The 20,812-nt window shown below is 40.0% G+C and overlaps 1 protein-coding gene across 1 annotated transcript in view; it reads right to left on the reverse strand.

The window, feature by feature from the left end:
• Positions 1-951: 951 nt before the first annotated feature.
• GABRR3 (gamma-aminobutyric acid type A receptor subunit rho3) overlaps positions 952-20,812 on the reverse strand; it is a 30,337-nt gene continuing 10,476 nt past the window's right edge. The window contains exons 3-9 of the mRNA XM_068425406.1: positions 14,055-14,122; positions 12,292-12,515; positions 9,259-9,341; positions 8,275-8,415; positions 5,380-5,532; positions 2,309-2,505; positions 952-1,295 (exon numbers count right to left, since the gene is read on the reverse strand). Of these exons, the coding sequence (XP_068281507.1) occupies positions 993-1,295; positions 2,309-2,505; positions 5,380-5,532; positions 8,275-8,415; positions 9,259-9,341; positions 12,292-12,515; positions 14,055-14,122 (1,169 nt within the window). The 3' untranslated portion in view covers positions 952-992. The remainder of the gene's footprint in view (positions 1,296-2,308; positions 2,506-5,379; positions 5,533-8,274; positions 8,416-9,258; positions 9,342-12,291; positions 12,516-14,054; positions 14,123-20,812) is intronic.

The raw sequence follows: 20,812 nt of genomic DNA on the forward strand, positions 1-20,812 counted from the left end.
CCCCAAGCTCATGTGTGCCACATAAAGCAGAACAACCAGATTCTGCTGGAGACATGGTTGCTTTGTTTTCGTGACAAAGTTTTCTAAAATCTCTGCCTCAAAGCCTACGTCTCTGAAATGAACAGTTATGCAGAAAGCAGGTGATTACAGCAGGTCTACATGAGGCACAGGTGTGTGGGTGTCACATGAGGGGCACAGCTTGTGCAGGTGACGCTAGTCAACCACCTAGGAGGTGGCTATAAGACACTAAGTGCATCGTGTCTGGGCATTGTTCCTGTGCTGCCTCGGGGACTAGTGATCAAGATTTATCCAAAATAGAGGCCCTTCCCAATGATCCTGTGGGAAGTCAGGGACAGCTGACAGGGTGAGGGGTTTTTCTTGAGGTGTTGATGATGCACGATGTACAAAGCCCCATCAGCTTTGCTTCCTGATTTCTGCTGGTCCTTACTCCGCTGCTAAGTCATAATCACGTTCCCCCTAGTTACCATCCAAGGACAAATGCTGCTGAGGTGCATACAGGTTGCCTGGCAAAATCAAAACGCAGCAAGTGATATAGGGATAGGAGCTATTTGAAGACGATTGGTGCTGATTGCCTACGAAAATGGACCACAAGTGGAGAACAAACAGAAAGGCTGATTAAAGAGGAATGGTTAGAGTGTAGACAGAGACTGGAGAATACTTCAGGTGGGAGCTGCTGCCTGTTTAGGTGTGTGACAAAGGGCTGCCTTAGTGATCACACTGCTGCTATGCTACTGCAGTAGTAGCAAGTGCATCAGATTGCCCCGATGAAGCATTGCACAGTCCAATTGAAAAATAAACCAGACTTGTGAGAGTTTTTCATTAACAGTTTTGCTGCTAACCAAAACAGCCTTGGTATGACGCAGAAGTCAGTTTTGGAAACTTTTAACCCTTTCCTCTGCTGCTGCTGCATTATTTTTAAAGCACGGTGCTACTCGTACGCAAAATAATGTCGAGCTTATAATGATTTTTGTTCATATGTACAAACCCCAGTAAAAAAAGTTGAACACAATATACACACTGGGAAATATGATCCTGGAATATGTGTCAATAACATGATTGTTCTGTAAAATAATCCTGCCCATATTTCCCTTCAGAGATCTCTTCCTCTTTACGTTAGTTGTGTCCACATTGGCGACACTGGCTGCACGTGCCCGAGTCTCATTCTCTTCACAGCGGTCTGGGAAAGCAGTCAGGTCCATGTCCACATCCGTGTCGTGAAAGCAGCCATCGAAAGCCATTGCTTGCACAGCATCAATACTGTATGTTCCTGAAACCTGGCAACAAAGAATAGTTATTCTGCATCTATCAGGAGCCATTTTAGTAAATTATAAAGAAATAAAACAGATAATAAAGCTTTCTTTCTCTTCAGTGTTGTTCCCCCTGTAGAGAGCATAGGGAGAACACAGTATTGCTATCTGTGGGGCCTGACCCCTTGCACAGGACATGAGCGAGGAAGGCAATACATGCGATAAAACACGTCTGACTGATTATTGCCAGCTTATGGCTGGCAATATGTCCCCCAGCTTCTGAAACAGAAAAATCAAACTCTGCCTCTCCTGGAGGTCTGTGTTGCTGGAGTTGTGGGAAATTGCTTCAAACATTTCCATGAGTAGTTTTTTTATAGGATTATCAAATCACATGAGTAACATATGCACCCTTTTTGTGTTTTTCCCCTTGTGATATTCCAACAAATGAGTTTACATGGGGGGATATTCTTGAAGCAAAGTATTTAAGTGAGTGCTTCATAGAAAGCAAATGTTTAACTTGTGAACGTTTTTGCTGCAGGCACACTTTTCTAAAAATGACCTTGTCATTCATCTGGTCTTGGGACAAAAAGGTATCATTAAACCCATCTTCCCAATTGAAAATGCCAAAGCAGGAGAAGGAGAAATAGACTCTGCTTCACAGGAAACAGGAGGGAATATTACATGAGTGCATTCTGGGGTATATTTCAGAGAGAGGAAAATTTCCTTGATCAGTAGATATTTGAGAACAGAATGAAGGTTACCTTCCTCAGGGGGAAGAGGGGGGGAAGCAAAAAAAAAAAAAAATATCAGGAGATGTACTCCCTAACCTCTGCCACAAGAAAAGGAAGAGAGAGAAAACACAGACCGTCTCAAGATCTCAGAAAGGAGGATACATTTCCTCCCTTCAGCCAAGTAAAGAGAAGTGAGATACAGAGTGGAGTCAAGGGATGGTTACTGTACTGTTATCACAGTGGTATATCAGGATTACTCTGTGGCTTCTGTGATGCTTTCTGAAGGCAACAAAACACAGAGGATTTTACCTTGCCCTTTTTTTTGAGTTGCTTTCTCTCTTCAATTGTGGTGAGATAGTTCACTGCTGCATATTCGATGACAGACAGGAAGACAAAAAGGAAGCTGATCCATAAATACACATCCACAGCCTTTATGTAAGACACTTGAGGCATTGAGGCACTTACTCCTGTCATGATGGTTGACATTGTCAGCACTGTAGTTATACCTGCCAAAGAAAAAGGGGAGGTGATCATAATACTGGCCAGCTGGTTCTGTTTAGTCTTCGCTGTTGCTTGGACAGCGAAGCTGCTTTGTGAGGGCATATGATTGACATTGCCTTTAACTTCATTGCAGAGGCTCTGAAAAGTGGAGTGAACCATGAAGGACCTATCACATACAATACTGAAACCAGTAAATAATCTCTCTGCTCAGTGCGTGTAGTTAGAGCTGTGGCACACCAGGTTCAAACAGCAGGGGGACAACACTGGGGATTCAGCAGCATAAGGAACACTATTCTGTGACAGCTTTACGCACTGCTATAGAGAAGTGGAAGCAGGTTCATGGTCTTCCCTCACTTCCCGGACCCAAGGCTCCGCTACACACTTTCTAGTCCTGAAGAATCACTAAGGAATCACCAGGTTCCCTCCCAACCTCTTCTCAAATTGTACTTGAGAACATATATCAGCTTGTATGTCTCTGTCATAAGTTCATGGCTATCTAAAAACACTCTAGCGTAAAAGTGCTATATCCATTGAAACTAAGTAAACATTGTTTACTTCAGTGTGTCTGGAATGTGTACTCGGCACTGGTGAGGCCACACCTTGAATACTGTGTCCAGTTTTGGGCCCTGCACTTCAAGAAAAATGTTGAGGTGTTGGAGCGAGTCCAGAGGAGCGGCGACCAAGCTGGTGAAGTGTCTGGAGGGTCTGACCTATGAGGAACGGCTGAGGGAGCTGGGGTTGTTTAGCCTGGAGAAGAGAAGGCTCAGAGGTGACCTTATTGCAGTCTACAACTACCTGAAGGGAGGTTGTAGTGAAGCGGGAGTCGGCCTCTTCTCCCAGACAACTAGTGATAGGACAAGAGGACATAGCCTCAAGCTGCGCCAGGGAAGGTTCAGGTTGGACATTAGGAAGAATTTCTTCTCAGAAAGGGTCATTGGACATTGGAATGGGCTGCCCAGGGAGGTGGTGGAGTCACCATCTCTGGAGGTGTTTAAGAAAAGACTGGACATGGCACTTAGTGCCATGGTCTAGTTGACAGGGTGGTGTCAGGGCAATGGTTGGACTCAATGATCTCAGAGGTCTCTTCCAACCTGATTGATTCTGTGATTCTGTGAATTTCACCCTCATCTTTTCAATCTCTCCTCTTATGTGCAGCTATTCATCTCATTTTGTTTTGCTTTATCTCAGAAAAAAAAAAAAACACCAACACCCATCCCAGGCCCTGCTTTAATGAAATGAATGTAACACTGGAAGTGAAGACATCTCAGTAACATCTGTGAGACAGCACTGGCTGATAGCACAGCCTTTCAGCTGAGTCTCAGTATAGCCTTTCTCCAGTTTTATGCTAGTTCAAGTCCATTGGAACATACAAGGGTTTTCCCTCTCCTTCTCTGCAAGTGCCTTAGGTTGAAGGATGGAGTTTGAAATATACCCTATAAGAAGAAATAAATGTATTGAAAATGCGTATACTGTAGGATAGGGAGCTGAGCTTTTTAAACTTTGTTGTTAACATTGCCTATAAATTATGTATGCTTATGCTAATGAAATGCACGTTATTCATAGAACTCCTGATGCATAACCGTCTGCAGAAATCCATATATAAATTAAAGAACATGATCAGCAAAACCATCTCGACAACATGACAAATGACCTACTGAGAATTAAAACTTTATTTTTAAAGGTGAAGTCAGATTTCTTCTAAGTAAAACGAATTGGGACATGCATTAATAAAAGTAGGTAGGAGGTACTATAATTTGTATTTAGACTAAAAAATAGATTTATATCTCAGGTGTTAATAGCTTTAGACTGTGCCAATAGAAAGGGATCTGAGGCAGCTACTGTCCCTATTTTTTCTAGATTGATATAGCTACAGATAAAAATTGAGGGCTCCCTCAGTACATGCATGTTTGTTTCTTAAACAAAGTTCCTCAAATTTTCACTTGTCTAAGAAATATGACAACATACAGCTGGTTTCTGGAACTAGCATCAGTGAGAAGAAAGAACACGAGCTTCTTTACTAATTCTTAAACCAACAGTTGCAGGACTCAGATGCATCATGGTTATGTTAGATATCTTAACGAATTTCCATCAGATCTTCACAGAGGTGCCAATCTTTGAAAAAAATGTACTTATTCCAAGGCCATCAGCACTAAATTCCCAACAAAGGCAGTCTTGAAGTGGTATCAACTGATTCATCACTGAGAAAAACAATACTGTAAATAGTCTTTTTCTCCTGAGCTGTAGTGTTCAGAACTAAAACTGTGAAAGCAGAAAGTTGCCCAACTTACTCTTTGGCTTCCACAGAAGCCTGCGTGCCTTGCACAGTTAAGGCACCAAAGCAAACATTTTCAAGGTGCCTAACAAAGGACAAGTCAGGAAACTGGTTCCGTGTTGGTAGGAAGATACCAAATGTTTCTAGAGAGAAAGCAGAGCTGCAGAGCCTTTAGGCAGATTGTGCTATGCCTGTTAAGTGTCTCTCATGAACCATGGATTTAGGGAGGGATCTGACTGCTTGTTACTACCTGTTACTTTTCCTCCCCTGGGAATAGGGGAGGAAAAAACCAACCCAGTTTTGAGGGGAAAAAAAAGGAATGAAGTAAAATTCTACATAGGGAAATCTGCAGAATCACCCTTTTTTTTTTTTGTCGTATGTGAGCTGTTTCCTAATACAGCAAAGCCAATCTGAACAAATATCCCATTTCCAAATGTAAAGGTTGACTAAAGTTTGTGGTAACGGTAACAGTGGCAAAAGTAGTGTTGTTCAGGCAATTACCTGATATACTTGCTCATGTCCTGTGTAAATAGGAAGCTAAGGTAACTTCAAAACCTCTCCCCTATCCATTCAATACTTCCCCCAAAAATATACATTAAAGGTTTACCTAGTGATACTCTGGCAGGAACGGCTCTTCTGTCAATCCAAAATGAAACCCAAGACAGCATCACCATCAGCATGGCTGGGAAATAGGATTGTAGCACAAAAAAGAAAATATGTCTCCGAAGCGCAAAGTTTATAAAAAGTCGATTGTACCAACCTATTGAAAAAAGAGAGAGGAACAGGTTGGGAGAGGAGAGAGCTGTGTTATTTGTGAGCTCTGTTCACTGGCCCCCTCCTTCCAGTAGGAATGATGTATCCACATCACTAATAGTAATTGTGTAACAAATATTGCCACCACCTTGGTTTTATATAGTGCTTTACAAACTGTCCGTCATACCTCGTTAAAATGCTGCTGCCTTGGGAGTGAAGCATCACGACTGCATAAATAAAATACTATATTATAATTAAAGTTAGGAAATTGAAAAAAAAGTAAATAGCCTTCAAATGAAACTGCCGGGAGAATACAGACCGAATATAATTGTCCAGTCCAGCTAGGACAGTGAAGCCAACATCCTGCCTCCCCCAAAAAGTAGCCTGCCTTCTCTCACGCTACAAAGACCCAGCAACAAGCAGCACTTTTCCGACGGTCAGACTTTAGAGGAAAGGGTGCCATCTAGTGATTTTGGGGCATGCTCTGTCTGTGCAGCAAAGCACGTGCGTTATACCCCCTGCGATGGGAGGGACATCAGTTTATAGGGAGGTGAAAAGCAGACAGAAGTGGCTGGCTGCGCAGCATCTGCCTGTCTCGTACAACTAGAGACATCAAGGAGCCTGTGTTGGAGCGGTCATGCCATCACAAAGAGCGACTTTATAAAGAGGAGTATCTCAACAATAACCCCATCTAATACTAAACATGCTCTATGTGTTTTCAGTTGTGGAGAAGGTTTTTGGTTTTAAAAATGATTGTCTCAGAAATGGATTGAAATTGTTGCTCCTTTAGAGGCCAGGGAACTCCAAAAGCCTAAATGCTATGCATGTGTAGTTCACCGAGATTCACAGGAAAGGGTACGCAGAACATAAAGTGCATAAAGCTGCTTTGTGAGCAGCATTTTTGTCCATTTCTTGCCCGAGACTCTTCAGGGGGAGATGGCTCCCATTACAGTTGTGCTGATTGTTGCCCACTGTTACTTAACTTCGGGTTTTCTTCCAACAAGCAAAATAAAAGAACGGGAGAAAGTGGAACCTCCTGACTGAAACAAAACCTCAAAGCCAAAGAAAAGTGTGTATCTACAAAGGGCAGTGTTCTAATTAAGATATGGTACATGCATTTTTCAGGTACTTCCCAGTGGTCCCTGCAACTTAAAAAAAGTCTTTCCTTTCACCTTTACCCTGCTGAGCAAGCTCATCATCAAAACATCTGCATGTAAGTGTTAAGCAGTTACACTTTGCAAAGTCAAAGGTGCTGTGAAGGTGCTGCGAAGGCCTGGGTACAGGGGTGGTATGAGGTGCACTGTTGTGCACAAGGCCGTATTTGCTTGCATAAGTGCTTTTTGATGAGAATAGCAACGCAGAAAGAAGCCAGCTGAGTTCCTGGAACCCAGTTTCAACACACAGTGATAGCAGTTTGGTGGAAAACATCCCAGTCCCCTTCTTGCAACAAGAACAAAATTGACGTAACTCTCAGCAAGGCACAGTTACGATAGTAAGGTATCATCACTCGCCCTCTTCTCACATGACAGTAGCTCTTGAAAGCTGGAGCTCTGTTCTTAGCTCACACATGCGGAAGAGATAAGGATGAAGAACCTGATCAAGCTGTGAATTCCTCACTGCTTAGGCTGCATCATAATTTAGACTGGAATTTCTGCATTCAATATCAGCCACCGCAAATTTGAACGGCTCTTTTTTAAATGCAAAAAGAAGCTATCCTGTAAATAAAACACAGTAAATAAATCTATTTGCAGTTTTCCTGTGTGTCTTATAGGCTTTTTTCCAAAGTGTTATGCATTTCATCGTATTATACGGAATAATTTCTATTTTACTAATCTGCCTTGATATAAAGGGCAATATTCACACTGAAATGAATTGGCTCAGACTGGAAAGTACGGTAGCAAGCATGCTGTTTTATCATCTGGTTAAAAATGTATGGTTAGACTACTTACATAGAGAAGTATTTCAAAATTTATAATTGCATGTACAACTACAAAGAAAATAAAACCCACCTTGCATGAAAGTAAGACTATAATAAACTCCTAAAGCCTTATGCAGTTTGCCAGAAAGTATAGTTCAAGATCTATAGGGAGAAATAAAAACCCGTCTGGGGCAGATATCTGTATTTAAACAATGTAGGAGTGATATAAAGGGATTTTTTTCTGCAATTTTATGTATAAACAGGGAACATTAAGCCAGCCATGAATTAGATCTCAATAGGTTATAAATGCTCTCATGTGGAAATCTTATAGTTAGCAGACTTTTAATGACATTTTACAGCTCCAAAAACGAGGAGATTTTAGCCAATAAAACACATTGGGGTTTCTCTTGTTTGCTTTCTAGTACTTGACCCTTTAGGGTTTGTGTTTTCAAGCTTTTCTATATAACCAGGACCCAAAGATTCCTGTAAACCGAATATTCCAGTGGCTTTCAGAGAAGCACCACGATTTTGCAAGAGCTCACAACAGCATGTATTTCATTGTTGTGCATTTTTTTCAGGTTCTTTTTGTCACATGTTAAGTTACAAGTATTATTATGGCCTCTCCTAATACCACAGAAGTGTTACATTGGTAATGTAAAGGAGAACAGAGGACCTAGGCCGACAGACCAGTGTGATTGACAGACATCATTTTAACTGAGATCTCTCAGCAGTAATAGTCATTTATTAGCAATGAATTTAAATGTGAAAGACATTCTTTCTTCGTGATTGTGTCCTGTGCTTCTCTCTTTTAATGACAGAGGCTTACTATACCGGTACTGCTGTAAAAAGCTAGTCCACTGGAAGCACTGAATTCTTCGATGAAAAACTGGGAGAGGGAGATGTGCTCATCTGTGCTCAGGGACTTGTTTCCATGTTTCCAGTATAACATCAGATCATCTTCATTGTATGCATCTATGAGAAAGTAAAAACTAAATCACCTCTTCTGCTGGAATAATGCTTCTGTTTTCTTTTCTTAGAGATACAAGACCACTCAAACAATTTGGGAAAACCCCAAAGAAACATTTTTTTAACATCAATTTGCCAGTTAGTTGACATGGAAAAATTTGCAAAGACCATATTGCACCTTGTTCCAAGTGAAGCCCAGTCCTGTGCCCTGCCAGAAGCTTACCTGACAGATGGGGTACATGGGCACGCTCAGGGTCACAAGGCACATAGGATCAGAACTCTGGAGCTGCCACACTGAGCAGACTACCTGAATGCCGAGGATCTGTTCTCTTTTCCAAGACTAAACAACAAACCAGCATCCCAGTTTTACTCATAATCCAAATAAGAATAAATATTGAGATATCAAAAGGCTCTGCAAAACACAACTACCTTTTGTTGTCCAGCTCTACAGCTTACTACAGACAACTGAGTCAGGGGTGAGAAAGCAGACATTTCACAGTAACACAAGCACTCATTTTCATTTTTCCATGAGGTCAAATATTGACATCTTATTTTACTTTTAACTTGCATTTTTTTCTCAGAAAAAAGACCATGATTTTTGACAGGGGAAACATTTTTAGATTTAGGCCTTGGAATATCAACCCAGTCGAAACAAAGCAGGGTGCATCATGGTTTTTCTATCTTCCCAAAGCTCACCGAGTTCTGGAAAGATCCCAGACTGGCTACAGTTTAACAGGTACAGGTTGAAGGGTTGAGGTCACACATAAAAATAAGTGAAAAAAGTATTATGAACAAGATAGAGTGCTGGTAAGAATGCATGTGTGAAGAACAGGTATGAATTAAACTTACAGCTTTCCAGTTCTAAAGAACAGTTCTGAGTGTCCAGAGGAAACCTACTGAAATCCATGAAACACATAGCAGAAACTGTTATTCTGCAGAAAGGAACACAAAAACAGAAATTAAATGAAAAATTTCATACTTTCTTAGGGCTGTGCAGACATCTTCATGAGATCCCCAACCAATCAGCTGTTTAGAATCCTAATGATTGAGTTTTTCCTGCTGTTTTTTAGATGCTTCTAGAATTGCTACAAGACAGTGAGATAAAACTAAACCAGTGGGAAAATCATATTTTTAAAACATAAATAGTCTTTCTTCCTAAGTACATTACCTTCAATTTTTAAACCCTTTACTGGTCTGATCCTTCATTAGCCTGTCACACGTTTTGCTTTGAAGGGTTATACTTATGAAGATTAACAAGGAGAGTTCACATTTCTTGACTGGATTTCTCATAGATTGAAGTAGATAATATTACAGATTAGAGCAAATATTATTCCAAGTGCTATTTTCCCAGCTAGAATTGTTGTAATATTTAAGTGCATAAAAAGATAAGCTGCAATTTCTGGAAGCCTACTCTCCTCCTCAAAACCATGGAAATGCCTTATACATTAGAAAGCTTAAGGAAACCTAGGTAAAGACATTATTTTGCATTCCACCTGCTTTTTCACATGTTTAGAAGATAAATGTGCCTTGACTTTTAACCAATAAGCAAAAAAAAAGGCTAGAGGCAGCAATTTAAATATGGTAAATATTGCCAAATTTCCCTTTCCTGTCACAGCTTGCATGTCATTTGATGTTTTACTTTGATTTTTCAGTTTTCCCCTAACTGAATCCTACAGGGATTTAAGTGATAAGGGATATACTGGATATGTAAGTGATCTTTGAAAACTTGTGATCAGTAATCACACTGTAGCTGAATTTTTACAGGTGTAAGATTTTACTGGCTTGGAATGAGATTGTAAGAGTGGTACCCCTTTGAAATCATGCATAAGAGTTCCAACTATGGATACTGCTTCCGTCTTTTAGCTGTTGACTAAAGGATCAGGGGAACAAGAAGAAAATGTTGATTGAAAAAAAAAAAGAGTATTTTAGCAACAAATCTGGATTTTTGTTCCGCTTTGCTTCAATAAAATCCCGCATGCTAGGCACTGAAGAAGAACTGTGGAATCTGGAGGTTTCTTGTACATAAGTATTTGGAATATAACCTACCCACTGCATGTAAAACTGGCAATACAAAAAGGATGTTTTAATGAGCATCTGATTCTTTAGGAACATATGTATTAACACCACTCAGGCTAGAAACTCATTGTTTCACCTTAATCATTTTAAAACCTTGGTTCACCAGCCTTGAGGTCACCCCTTTCCCTGCTTCTCAGTTTGGAAAGAACTGACAGAGAAGGAAAGGCAGAGGACAGGACACCTGCCCTTCCTGCTTACGTCCAGGAAGAAATCCACAGGTTTGGGAAGAACTTTGGGGCTTTGCTATTCACTGGCACAGGAAGGCGAGGCTGGCTGCAAGCTCACTTGTCAGAGCAAGGAGGAGTCACCCAGTACACACCATCTGGTAATGCAGGGTTAGGGAAAGATAACTGTGGGAGCAGAAAGGATGAGAGCAAGGAAGAACAGTAGAGCACCAGCTTGCAAATGTGATGCAGGACACAGGGCATGGGCTCCCATCATGAAGGGGGTTCCATGCAATGAGCAAAACGTAGCAAATTGATTCACGCTGTGTCTGTCTCTCAGCTCTACTTCCTCCTTTTCCTTCCCTCCCATCTTTCTTTTTCCTTTCTCTCCATTTCTGTCATTCCCATGACGTGCTCCCTTTGGTTTCTAACTATTTGTGCACAATATCTTACTGTTTATCTTGGTGACACTTTACCCCTCCAGCAAGCTGACAGAATGCGTTTGCCCATCTTATGTCTCTTCACCACTCTTCCTTCCCCCAGCTGAATGTATGTCACACCCCTCACATGGAGAGCCACTGCTGTAAGCTTTAGTGTAGTGGTGTAGTTCCTCTGATACCTCTCTCCCCCTCATGAAGCATGCAAATTAATATAGCAATAAAATGCATAGTTCACCTCTTTATTTCCTACTGGTCAGTGTGATTCTTGAACAGACTGTATTTTAAAGAGGTATACACCTGCTGTTGTGAGGGTTTCTGCATGTTTTCATGAGGGTAGATAAATTCATTATTCGTTGGAACAATTACTACATAGCCATAATCTCAAGTGCTTGCATAAATCTTCAAACTATCCAGATCAGATGAAATATCACCTCTGTGCACAGGCCTAATTAGTAACAAACTGGAGAACTGTGATTTCTGCAATGCGCAGGCCTCAGGGCCTTTACCCTGGGGGGAAAATTCCTCCATTAAAACTATTTCTGTCACATCATCAAGATCTGCTTCATGAAGAGAACCAATAACATGTAGATAGAAGGGAGACACATTTAATGACCTTGCTGTTCCAGTCCTGGAACTGCTGTTTCACTTTCCAGTTCCTTGTAGTCACACAACACGCCTGTTTAGCATCACTGGTGTCAGCACCAATAATCTGCTCTCCGTGCCTATCTGGAGCCCCAATTAGTATCAGTGGCGTGTTTACAGGCATCCCAGGGTGGAAATAGCTGATACAGACAGTTTTAAAAGGCTCAAGGGAAAAAAACCCACATTTGTTCTTTGCTAATGATTTTGGGCCTTGCTGTACTCAACAGTAAAACTACTGCAATATTGCTAAAACCACTGACAATGAATCAACACTTCCTAAACTTCAGCACTATTTACAAGAGATGAAAAAGCTGCCATTATCCTGTGACAGGAAACAATATGTCAATGATAGAAAAATATGTTATCTATATGTTATCAATCCTAAATTTATTTTTCCACTGGTACACTGGTCACCAGTTCCCATTAACTGATGCCAGGGGACTAATGCCAGTCCAGTATCAGAATCTTAACTGCAAGTATTTCCAGCAGTTTCTCACTGTACCAACTATTGGTCCACAATTGCAGTCATGTATTTTCCTATAAAAGGGTATTTTTCTTACCGTAGACTGAAGAGTACATTGCCATCAGGGTATACTCGGAGCATGATGTTTTCCACAGTCGTATCATGGATGAAAGATCTTTTGGAGTGTACAAAAAATACATCAGGTACCCAGATCTTTTTTATCAGTCTTCCATCAAAAGTCATACTTTTGTTTTTGTTACTACGAAATGAAAGTCTCTCATCCTTCCAGTAATGTCTGAGATATAAAGTCATTGTGAAGTCCTTTGTGTAATTAAAAATAAAGGAAGACAATGCTTTATTCACATACAATAGAGAACAGTACAAAGTAATCAATTCATGCAAAGGATCAATTTCTTCTCTAAACATCTAGAGGATCCTCAATGAGAGGAATCAAACACCACTCAATGAGTTTAAGTATAGATTGAAGGATACCTCTGAGATACTGGCTGTTTGCCTTGTCACTGGTGTCTGAGTCTGAGATTCATACTTCATTTATACTTAGATAAAACTTTTACAGATTTCAGTGGTCTGCTGGATTGGGCCATCAGTGAAGTGATAAGGAAACTTTAAAACCAACCAAAAGCAAATGGAAAGAGGTTTCCTTTGGAAACCTTCACAAGATTTTCCCAGAATGGACTGTGGTTCCTTTACAATGGGATTAATTTGAGTTCTTCATGAGCATTAGGTCCATTTGTAAAATCCATTAATTGATACATTTTGTACAAATATTGCACAGGGGTTTTAGATTAGTATGCTTATGAATTAAATGCATCATAAAGAAACAATATGATGAATTTCATTAGAGTAAACAATTAAATTTATAAGAATTACATTCTTTTTTAATATGGAAGATTGTTACAAATATTTTATCATCCTATTTAGAGAAATAACATGACTGCAAATATACACGTGGGAAGAGATGGAGAGGATGCCGCAAACCCAGTCTGAGCTTCTGCACAGCCTGACTGCTCTGTGCTCACCTATATAACTTTTGCATTATTAGGCAGACATCATTTATCTCAGTAGAACAATTACTTCTGATAAGACTACTGGGAAGGTACTTAGGTCTTCCCCTGTAATATGATTTTATGTCCTTGTAATATTATTTTATGATTTGGGTAGGTTTGCAAAGGAATGCAGGGGTTCATACTGACAGATCACATTGTAAATTCAACACCTATGACTAGAGCTACACTCACTGTGAAAAGATATTGTAGATGATATCTCTTTGTAAAGTTAACCTGCCTTGCTGTTCTAGCATGGAGCAACTTGGCCCTAATGTCTGGGTGGCATTAGTTTCAGTTTTGGCTGAGGAATGAACAGCCTGCATTCCAGTGCTACAGGCCCTTGATTGCAGTGAGGGCATCTCCTTCCTAGGACCATTTCTGGAACTGATTCTTCTATTTCCATTTGTTATGACTACAGCTCCACCCACACCAGAAATGATGGGAATATTCAGGTCTGCATAAGCAAAGGAAGCAAAGGACATGAAGCCTCATCATCTAATGTGCAGAGCACTAAGAGCTCACATGGAAGCCCATGGGGCTTACTGAATGGTTGGCATTTTCAAATCAGAGCACTATCCACTCTGATCTGTTACTCTTGCCTAGGGAGAAATTCAACATGTGCTCTTATGTAACACTTACTAGTTTAAATGAGAATGGCTTGCATGTTTCAAGGCAAGGTTGTGCTCTTTAAGGGTTTGCTTTTTTTAACTGTATTATTTTATATCATCCAGGTGGACGTTTCTGAGACCCTGAATTTTGGCTGAAATTATTCCAGTTCTACTAACCAACTTACCATGTCAACTTCTGATATGCTGTCAATGCTTTCTACCTGCACATCAATGCCCACAGGTATTGGCGACCCTTCAAGGTAACAGAATGAAAGAATGATGAGGAACGTAAATCCATATTTTTAAAGGGAAGACTGTATATTAGTAACATACAGAGAGTACCCCATCCCAGCATTTACTGTGGTCTGTCCACCTTAGTACATTGAATGAGAAAGTCCACGGCAGCAAAGTGAAACCTGTTCCTAAACAGTTGTAAAAATAAGTACAAAATCTTCAGTGATCTTTTTGCAACCAGACTAGTTATTATTGGCATTGCAGTTTGGACAGCAGTGACAGCTTCTTTGTGGTGCCAAAGCTAATGAACTGCTTGGAGTGCTATTTAGAACTGTCACAGGGAAAAGCTGAGTAAATATATTGAATACATCAACAATTGCAAAGTTTACTTACCAGTTCCAATGCTTATTCCCACACTTAAAATATCTATTATGCCTCCTAATTATCTTCAGTTACTTAACTACTTAAAGTTTGGCATAGATATTTGTGAAAAAGGATTGCTTGCTCACTACCTCATAAGGGAAAAGCTGTACACGTACTAAGCATGTCCTGTGATGGAGTGTTGTGTCTTACTGAGTACATAGTTTATTATCAGGAACAATGCATACCAAACTGCACTAAGTGACTTTATTTTATAGACTACCCTACTTTCATGCCACTGAAAAAGGCTGTGAGTTTATAACACAACGGGATCTGAATGAACAAATTATAAAACCGTATTTGCATTTTTACAATAAAGTAACTAAAAAATCAATTAGAAATTGCAGCAAAATATAAAATTATTTCCAGTCTCTTCAGTGTACAATATCTAGACTGAAGGATCTAGTTCTATAGGGGTTATGTAACTAACTGTGCAATTTTCAGCAAGCAAATCATTCCACTAAAGCAATTGACTAATCACTTCCTTACAGAGGAGGGAGAGAGGTGTGTGCATATATGTGTATATACCACCCCACCCCTCCTGAAGAATAATCTGTATTTGGCATGAAAATTGATAGCAATTATTGTATATGGCATTCCAATTACATTTGTTAAAGATAGTCAGTTAAAATACTTTTGAAGTATGATTTCAAGTAACCTGGTACAAAACATGAGTACGAGGAAGTCTGAACAGCAGGAGATAGCAACAGCTTTTTAAATTTATCTTTTTCTTTTCTTTTCCTTTTATCAGTGTCAAGCCAAAACAGTCCAGAAATATCACTCTCCTGATAACCAGCTACAATACTGTGTCTCTTTTTGGAATTATCCTTAAAATAGCAGCCCTCAAGGATTACACAGCTGCCTCCAGCTCTTACCACTAGAGATCTTGAACTATTTTTGAGGTATTTTAAAATCTGTCTCTGTAATCTCTTGATTTGACTTGTATTTTTAATGGAGGGTTTAACCCTGCATAGAACAGGTGAAGATGCATTGTGCGCGGGAAAGCAAGGTAAAGTGTGTTCAGAGTTAGCAGGGCACCCAGGAGCATGTTTCAGCACTGACAAGAGCTGTGCTGTCTGACTCAGAAACCATGTCTCCCTCTGAGAGGAATGCAAAAGCTCAAAGCAAAATTCAGGACTGCAGACCACAAAGTTCAGTCAATTAGTTTATTAGTAAAACACCAGACAGCACTTGGGAAAATGCTGCTTCCTTTGGAGAATGGAGGCAGCAGGAGGCATCTGCCCTAGAGGCTGACATACAAGAGTATCAATGTATATATCCAACCAGCCTTCTTCACACAAACCAATAAAAAATTTTATGCCTCTCCTAAACCAATTTTGACCACTTCTTGTCCTTGTTTTGATCACACTACACAAGTAGTTTACTTTATGCTAAATACCAAGGTGTACCAAAAGTGCTGGTACAAAAATGCCTGCTTGTAATCTGAATGGAGTCATCCTGTCAGTATTCCACTGAAATCTCAACTATCTTGTAAACTAAAGACAGGTTTTGCCTAAGTAGAAGTCAATGCAGGATTTATACGTGATGTGAACATCATTTACAAGTGGCATTCAGACACCATTTAAATGCAAACCCACAGGAAGATGAGGTGTTGTCTATCAAGCTCCTCATTTGCATGATGGAACAGGACAAGCCTACATTGCAGAGTGACACCTGAGCTAGCTGTACGCAAGGCAGGGTGGCTCAGGGAGCAGGCTAGCTGTAGAAGGGCAACGCTGCAGCCCCAGAGCATGATCAGTATAAAGCTGACGACTATGCCAACAGCAGTGAAGACAGAAATCTGGCCTTATCACCCACCCTTGGCTCTCTTTAAAGTCTGTGCAGTGTAACATGCACTTTCCAGATTTCTAATTGGGGTGAGGTGGCTTGTGCCTTGGAAATGGCTGTTGGTTACCAGGATCACTTAAAGTGACTGCAAATAGGCAGATAAACTGTGTATCATCTAACCCTACCCACCATGAAGCTTCAACTTCTCTACATTGTAGGTGGGTCCAAACTGTTATCTTGGGACTATGGCAGAGGCACATAGTAGGATATACTGGAAGTGCTCATATCTGAGCATACATTTGATCTTAACTGGTATTAGTAAAACTTTGGGGGATGATTTGCATGACTAGCATGTTAAAAACAGTGGGTTTAGTCCTATTTATGTAGAATTATGGGGGTGGAAGGGGAGGAGACGGGAGCAGCTCTCTACATAAAACAACAGCGCTACCAGTTTCTGAGTCAAGGACAAGTCTAAAGTAAATAAAGTTAAATGTCAACCATCAACGTTCTTCAAACAGGCAAGGAGCTACCCACAAATCATATCACAGAACAGAACAACTGGCTTTCTAAGTACACATATATCATGTGTAGTGAGGAAAAGGTTTTTCTTAGTGATAGCTGCTCAAAGTGGGATGATGGCCATCCTAATGCTTTATTGAGATTTGCAAAAATTACAGGCAATTTCCTACCCCATCAAGCACTATTCCATTGTGGGCACAATTTCATTTGTTAATTCACCTCATCTGGGCAGATATAAAGGAACTGATCACAGAACTAGAAATGAGTGGCAGCTTGTGATTACGTTGGTTACATGCACACCAACTGAAGTGCCAGTTATACATAAATACACACAGAGGCACTTGATTCTTTGAAAGGACAGCTTGAACTAAGTTAGGAACTGTTATAAAACCAAGTCAGTGGGGACACTGAATAGTATAAAAGAGATGAAAAGCTATGGCCAGGAGAAATACAGTGGATGGTTCCAAAGTGAATTAAATAAAAAGGGAACTGTTACAATGAAATTTATTCCTGATTAGGTAGAAATGCTAGAACTGTGAAACAGACGCCTTAAAAAGAGGTTCCTGTTCTCTCTCTGGTGAAAAACCAAAGACTGCACTCATGCTGCTTAATGAGAAAATACTGTTCAGCCTAGCATTCACCACAATTATTAAACTACATCCCTTGACCCCAGCCCTGACCTATTATTGACAGATCATAGCAGCTGTGAATATTTTCTTCCTATTCTGACTCTACTTGGCAACAAATATAAGCAGATGATAAAGACACTAAACACTGCACATATGTGCCACCCTGGTCACTTCAGCATGCTGTTCACTTTTCTAATCTGAAGCATTTTTATATTTTTGTCGCTAACACCACCACCCCCATAAGACACATATTGGCCTTACTCTGGTCTAAGCCTTCTGAGCTTTGTAGTTTTCTAGGAACATTTCTTTCTGTGATTAAAAAACAGCTCCTCTAGAAACAGTAATAATTAACTATTGGGAACAGGTTGCTGAGAACGGTAATTTCTTCATCACTTGGATTTGTTTTACCGTGATTGGATGCTTTTAAAAAAAACAGCATTTCAATAAGCATTGGAAAGGATCCTAAACCAGCCAGAATAGTGAGGTGATTTGTCTACCCCTATGTCTGCACCACAGCTTTCTCCTTAGTATATTGAGGATTTCAATCTCTGGCTGACCATTAGGCAACAACATCAAATTCTGTTTGAAAAAAAGTAACCATAGCAAAGCTGTGTTTTTTATTTCCCAGTATGACAAAACTGGGGATGGCAGAGAGGATTTTGTTATTAAATTGAGCAGCTTCAGTTGCTTCTGTAGCGTTGCTACAAATCATTATTTTAGAGGGATTAGTGATTTTCACAATGGAGGCTCCACAGATTTTCAAGATAATTACTCCTCAGCAGAAAAACCAGAATTGTTTATCTTCACACAAGCCATTTCCAGTCTTTTATTTTAAAGGTTTAAACATAGCAAAAGGATTCCTTGATGAGCATGGAATTTTTTTAATAGATAGTACGGCAGGCAAATTCTATAATACCCTTTTTAGAAGGGATATTACGTAAAAAGGATATCCTTTTAGCATTTTTGGATCCATTTCTACAGTAATAATGACCGGTTTAGTGAATTCTATAGTATCTTTGTAATAGTCAGACCTTTGAACACACAGCGGATTGCACCTGAATGTTGATTTTAGAAAAACCAGCCACTGTATCCCAGTTAGCTTTGTAACAGTGTATGCTGGAAAAAAAAATAGGTGTACAGAAAGCTCCCAGTAGGAGATAGAGACCAGGGAAGGATTAAGGTCCATAGGAGTACTTTCTTCTAAAACAGGCTTGTAGGCCTGTAGAGGAAGAAAACCAGACAGAAATGTAAACAAGCCCCAGGGAAGTGAAGCTATGTGGATGTATTTACTTTCCTCTAGCAATGACTGAAACAGGAGAATTACTGGCAATGGTATTTTTTTCTTGTTATTGTTTTGTTTCTTTCTTATTTAGGTGAGAAATGAAGGTGGACTGGTATCAGCAGTAGCCAGTTCTCCGAACGGAAGAATTAGCAACATAAGAGAAAAAAATCCAGCAGAAGGAGCCTATTAGAGATCTTGCAAATTACCAAAATATTTCCCTCCTGTTCTGGACCCCAGCTATTCCTTCCAGTAACACATGAGAAAAAGCCATTCCGCTTTCATCAGAGTGAGTCTTCTCCACCACAGTGAGAAGATATTTCTGACCTTTCAGGGAGGGTTGTGGTGCAGAAAACAACTTGATGGCAAAGAGCTATTAGAATTGCAGCCCTTTTTGAACATTCATTGGGCCCTATTTTTCCTTTTTCCCCTCTTTTACCTTCAGATTAATTTAAATGTTGCTAATTTAGCTTGAGGAGGTAGGAAGCATAAGGAGGAGTGAGCTGATGGGATCTCTGATCCCCCGAAAATTTGAAATTAAGTTTATGCTTAATTGCAGATTGGGATGCAAACTCTCTAGAAAGACTGTTACCTCTTGACCAGCTAAACACTACTGAATTCTTTTCCATCATTGCTAGTACTTGCTAATGTTGTTATCCTCTATATTGGTTAACAAAACAGAGATAACCAATTTTAAAACTTCTTTAACTAACACACTGTTAGCATAGGAAATTACAGGTCCTTAAGACACAATGTTAAAGAAAAATAAAGTGGTCATACTTCAGTATATATATACAGAGTGAGAACTTGCATGTATGCAGTGACAATGATCATGTGGTTCCATAATCTTTAGATTGCAAAATAGTTCAGAGAGTGCGTGGAAGGGTTTTACTGCCAGAAAAACCAAGGCACAGAGGAACAAAAGAACAACCTCCTCTATATGCTAGTCTAAGATTTCTTTTTAATGGCAATGTTAATTTTTAGTAAATGGAGACAGAACTCAGGAAACCAAGAGCTCACACCAATGACTTCTGTCAGTATTTTGAAATAAGACAGTTGAGAAAATAACAGGATATACAATAATACATGTATAGTAGAAAAGAAAGTAACTTTAAAGGATTCCTAAGGATTCGCTCTAACACCGGCCAACGTACACAGGTTTGGCTGCTAAGGCAGCCTGCATCATGGCCCTCAGATCTGAGCTGCTGGAAGTCTGTTTTCGTTGTCTGATATTGGCCTGTGCTCGCCCTTTCTCACTAAGTTTAAAACATGAGGATGACCACTCCAAGAAGTGCTGGCAACATAATTCAGTATCTTACTTTTTCTCCAGTCCAAACTTAAGCTATCTTCTCACAGATAATCAGTTTATCAGGCTACTGAAAAATCAGTTGAAGTACTTTAGGCCATAGTAGTACAAAGAGATGTAAGTCATGACAACATCTGACTCTAAGTCTACTGACAGTCTTTTGTTTCCTTTGGTAGGACCTATGCAGACAGAAGCCTTGCCAGAACTGGCAAGCATTATTATACCATTGCAGGACCTCTGACATACCCATCTGCTGGCCTTTATCAGTGCTTCTGGAAGCAGCAAGGACTAAACATAACTCCTACAATGTTCACTGATGCAGTTGGCAATGCTGTTTGAGCAAAGGAAACATCTGTGCTCCTAGTCCAATGTCTAGTGGAATTACTCAAATCACTGTGCTGGTCCACACTTGTTTGAATCAGCAGGGGTCTATCTGTTGGAGACTTCCAAACAAAAGAGGACCATGACATTTGTTCATAGAAAAAAAAAATCCAGGAAAGGAAAAAAATCCCAACCCTCTGCCCCCTGCAAACAACAACCCAAGAGCCTGGCTTATGGAATAAGTGCAATGTAACAATGTAAGTTTGTTTTTTTAAAGAACGTTTGGGTGTACTGAATTATTGGTTTCCTTCACTCAACCTCACTGTATAATGAACTGCAGACAAAGTAGCATTTCTATAGCAAAAATGCAGAAACAGCTTGGTAGCAGCTTGCTGGTTTTGCTTCATCTTGACACAGTATGCTTCTCAGGCTTTGATCTCTAATCTG

This window comes from Nyctibius grandis, chromosome 2, assembly GCF_013368605.1.
Source record: "Nyctibius grandis isolate bNycGra1 chromosome 2, bNycGra1.pri, whole genome shotgun sequence".
Classification (NCBI taxonomy): Eukaryota; Metazoa; Chordata; class Aves; order Nyctibiiformes; family Nyctibiidae; genus Nyctibius; species Nyctibius grandis.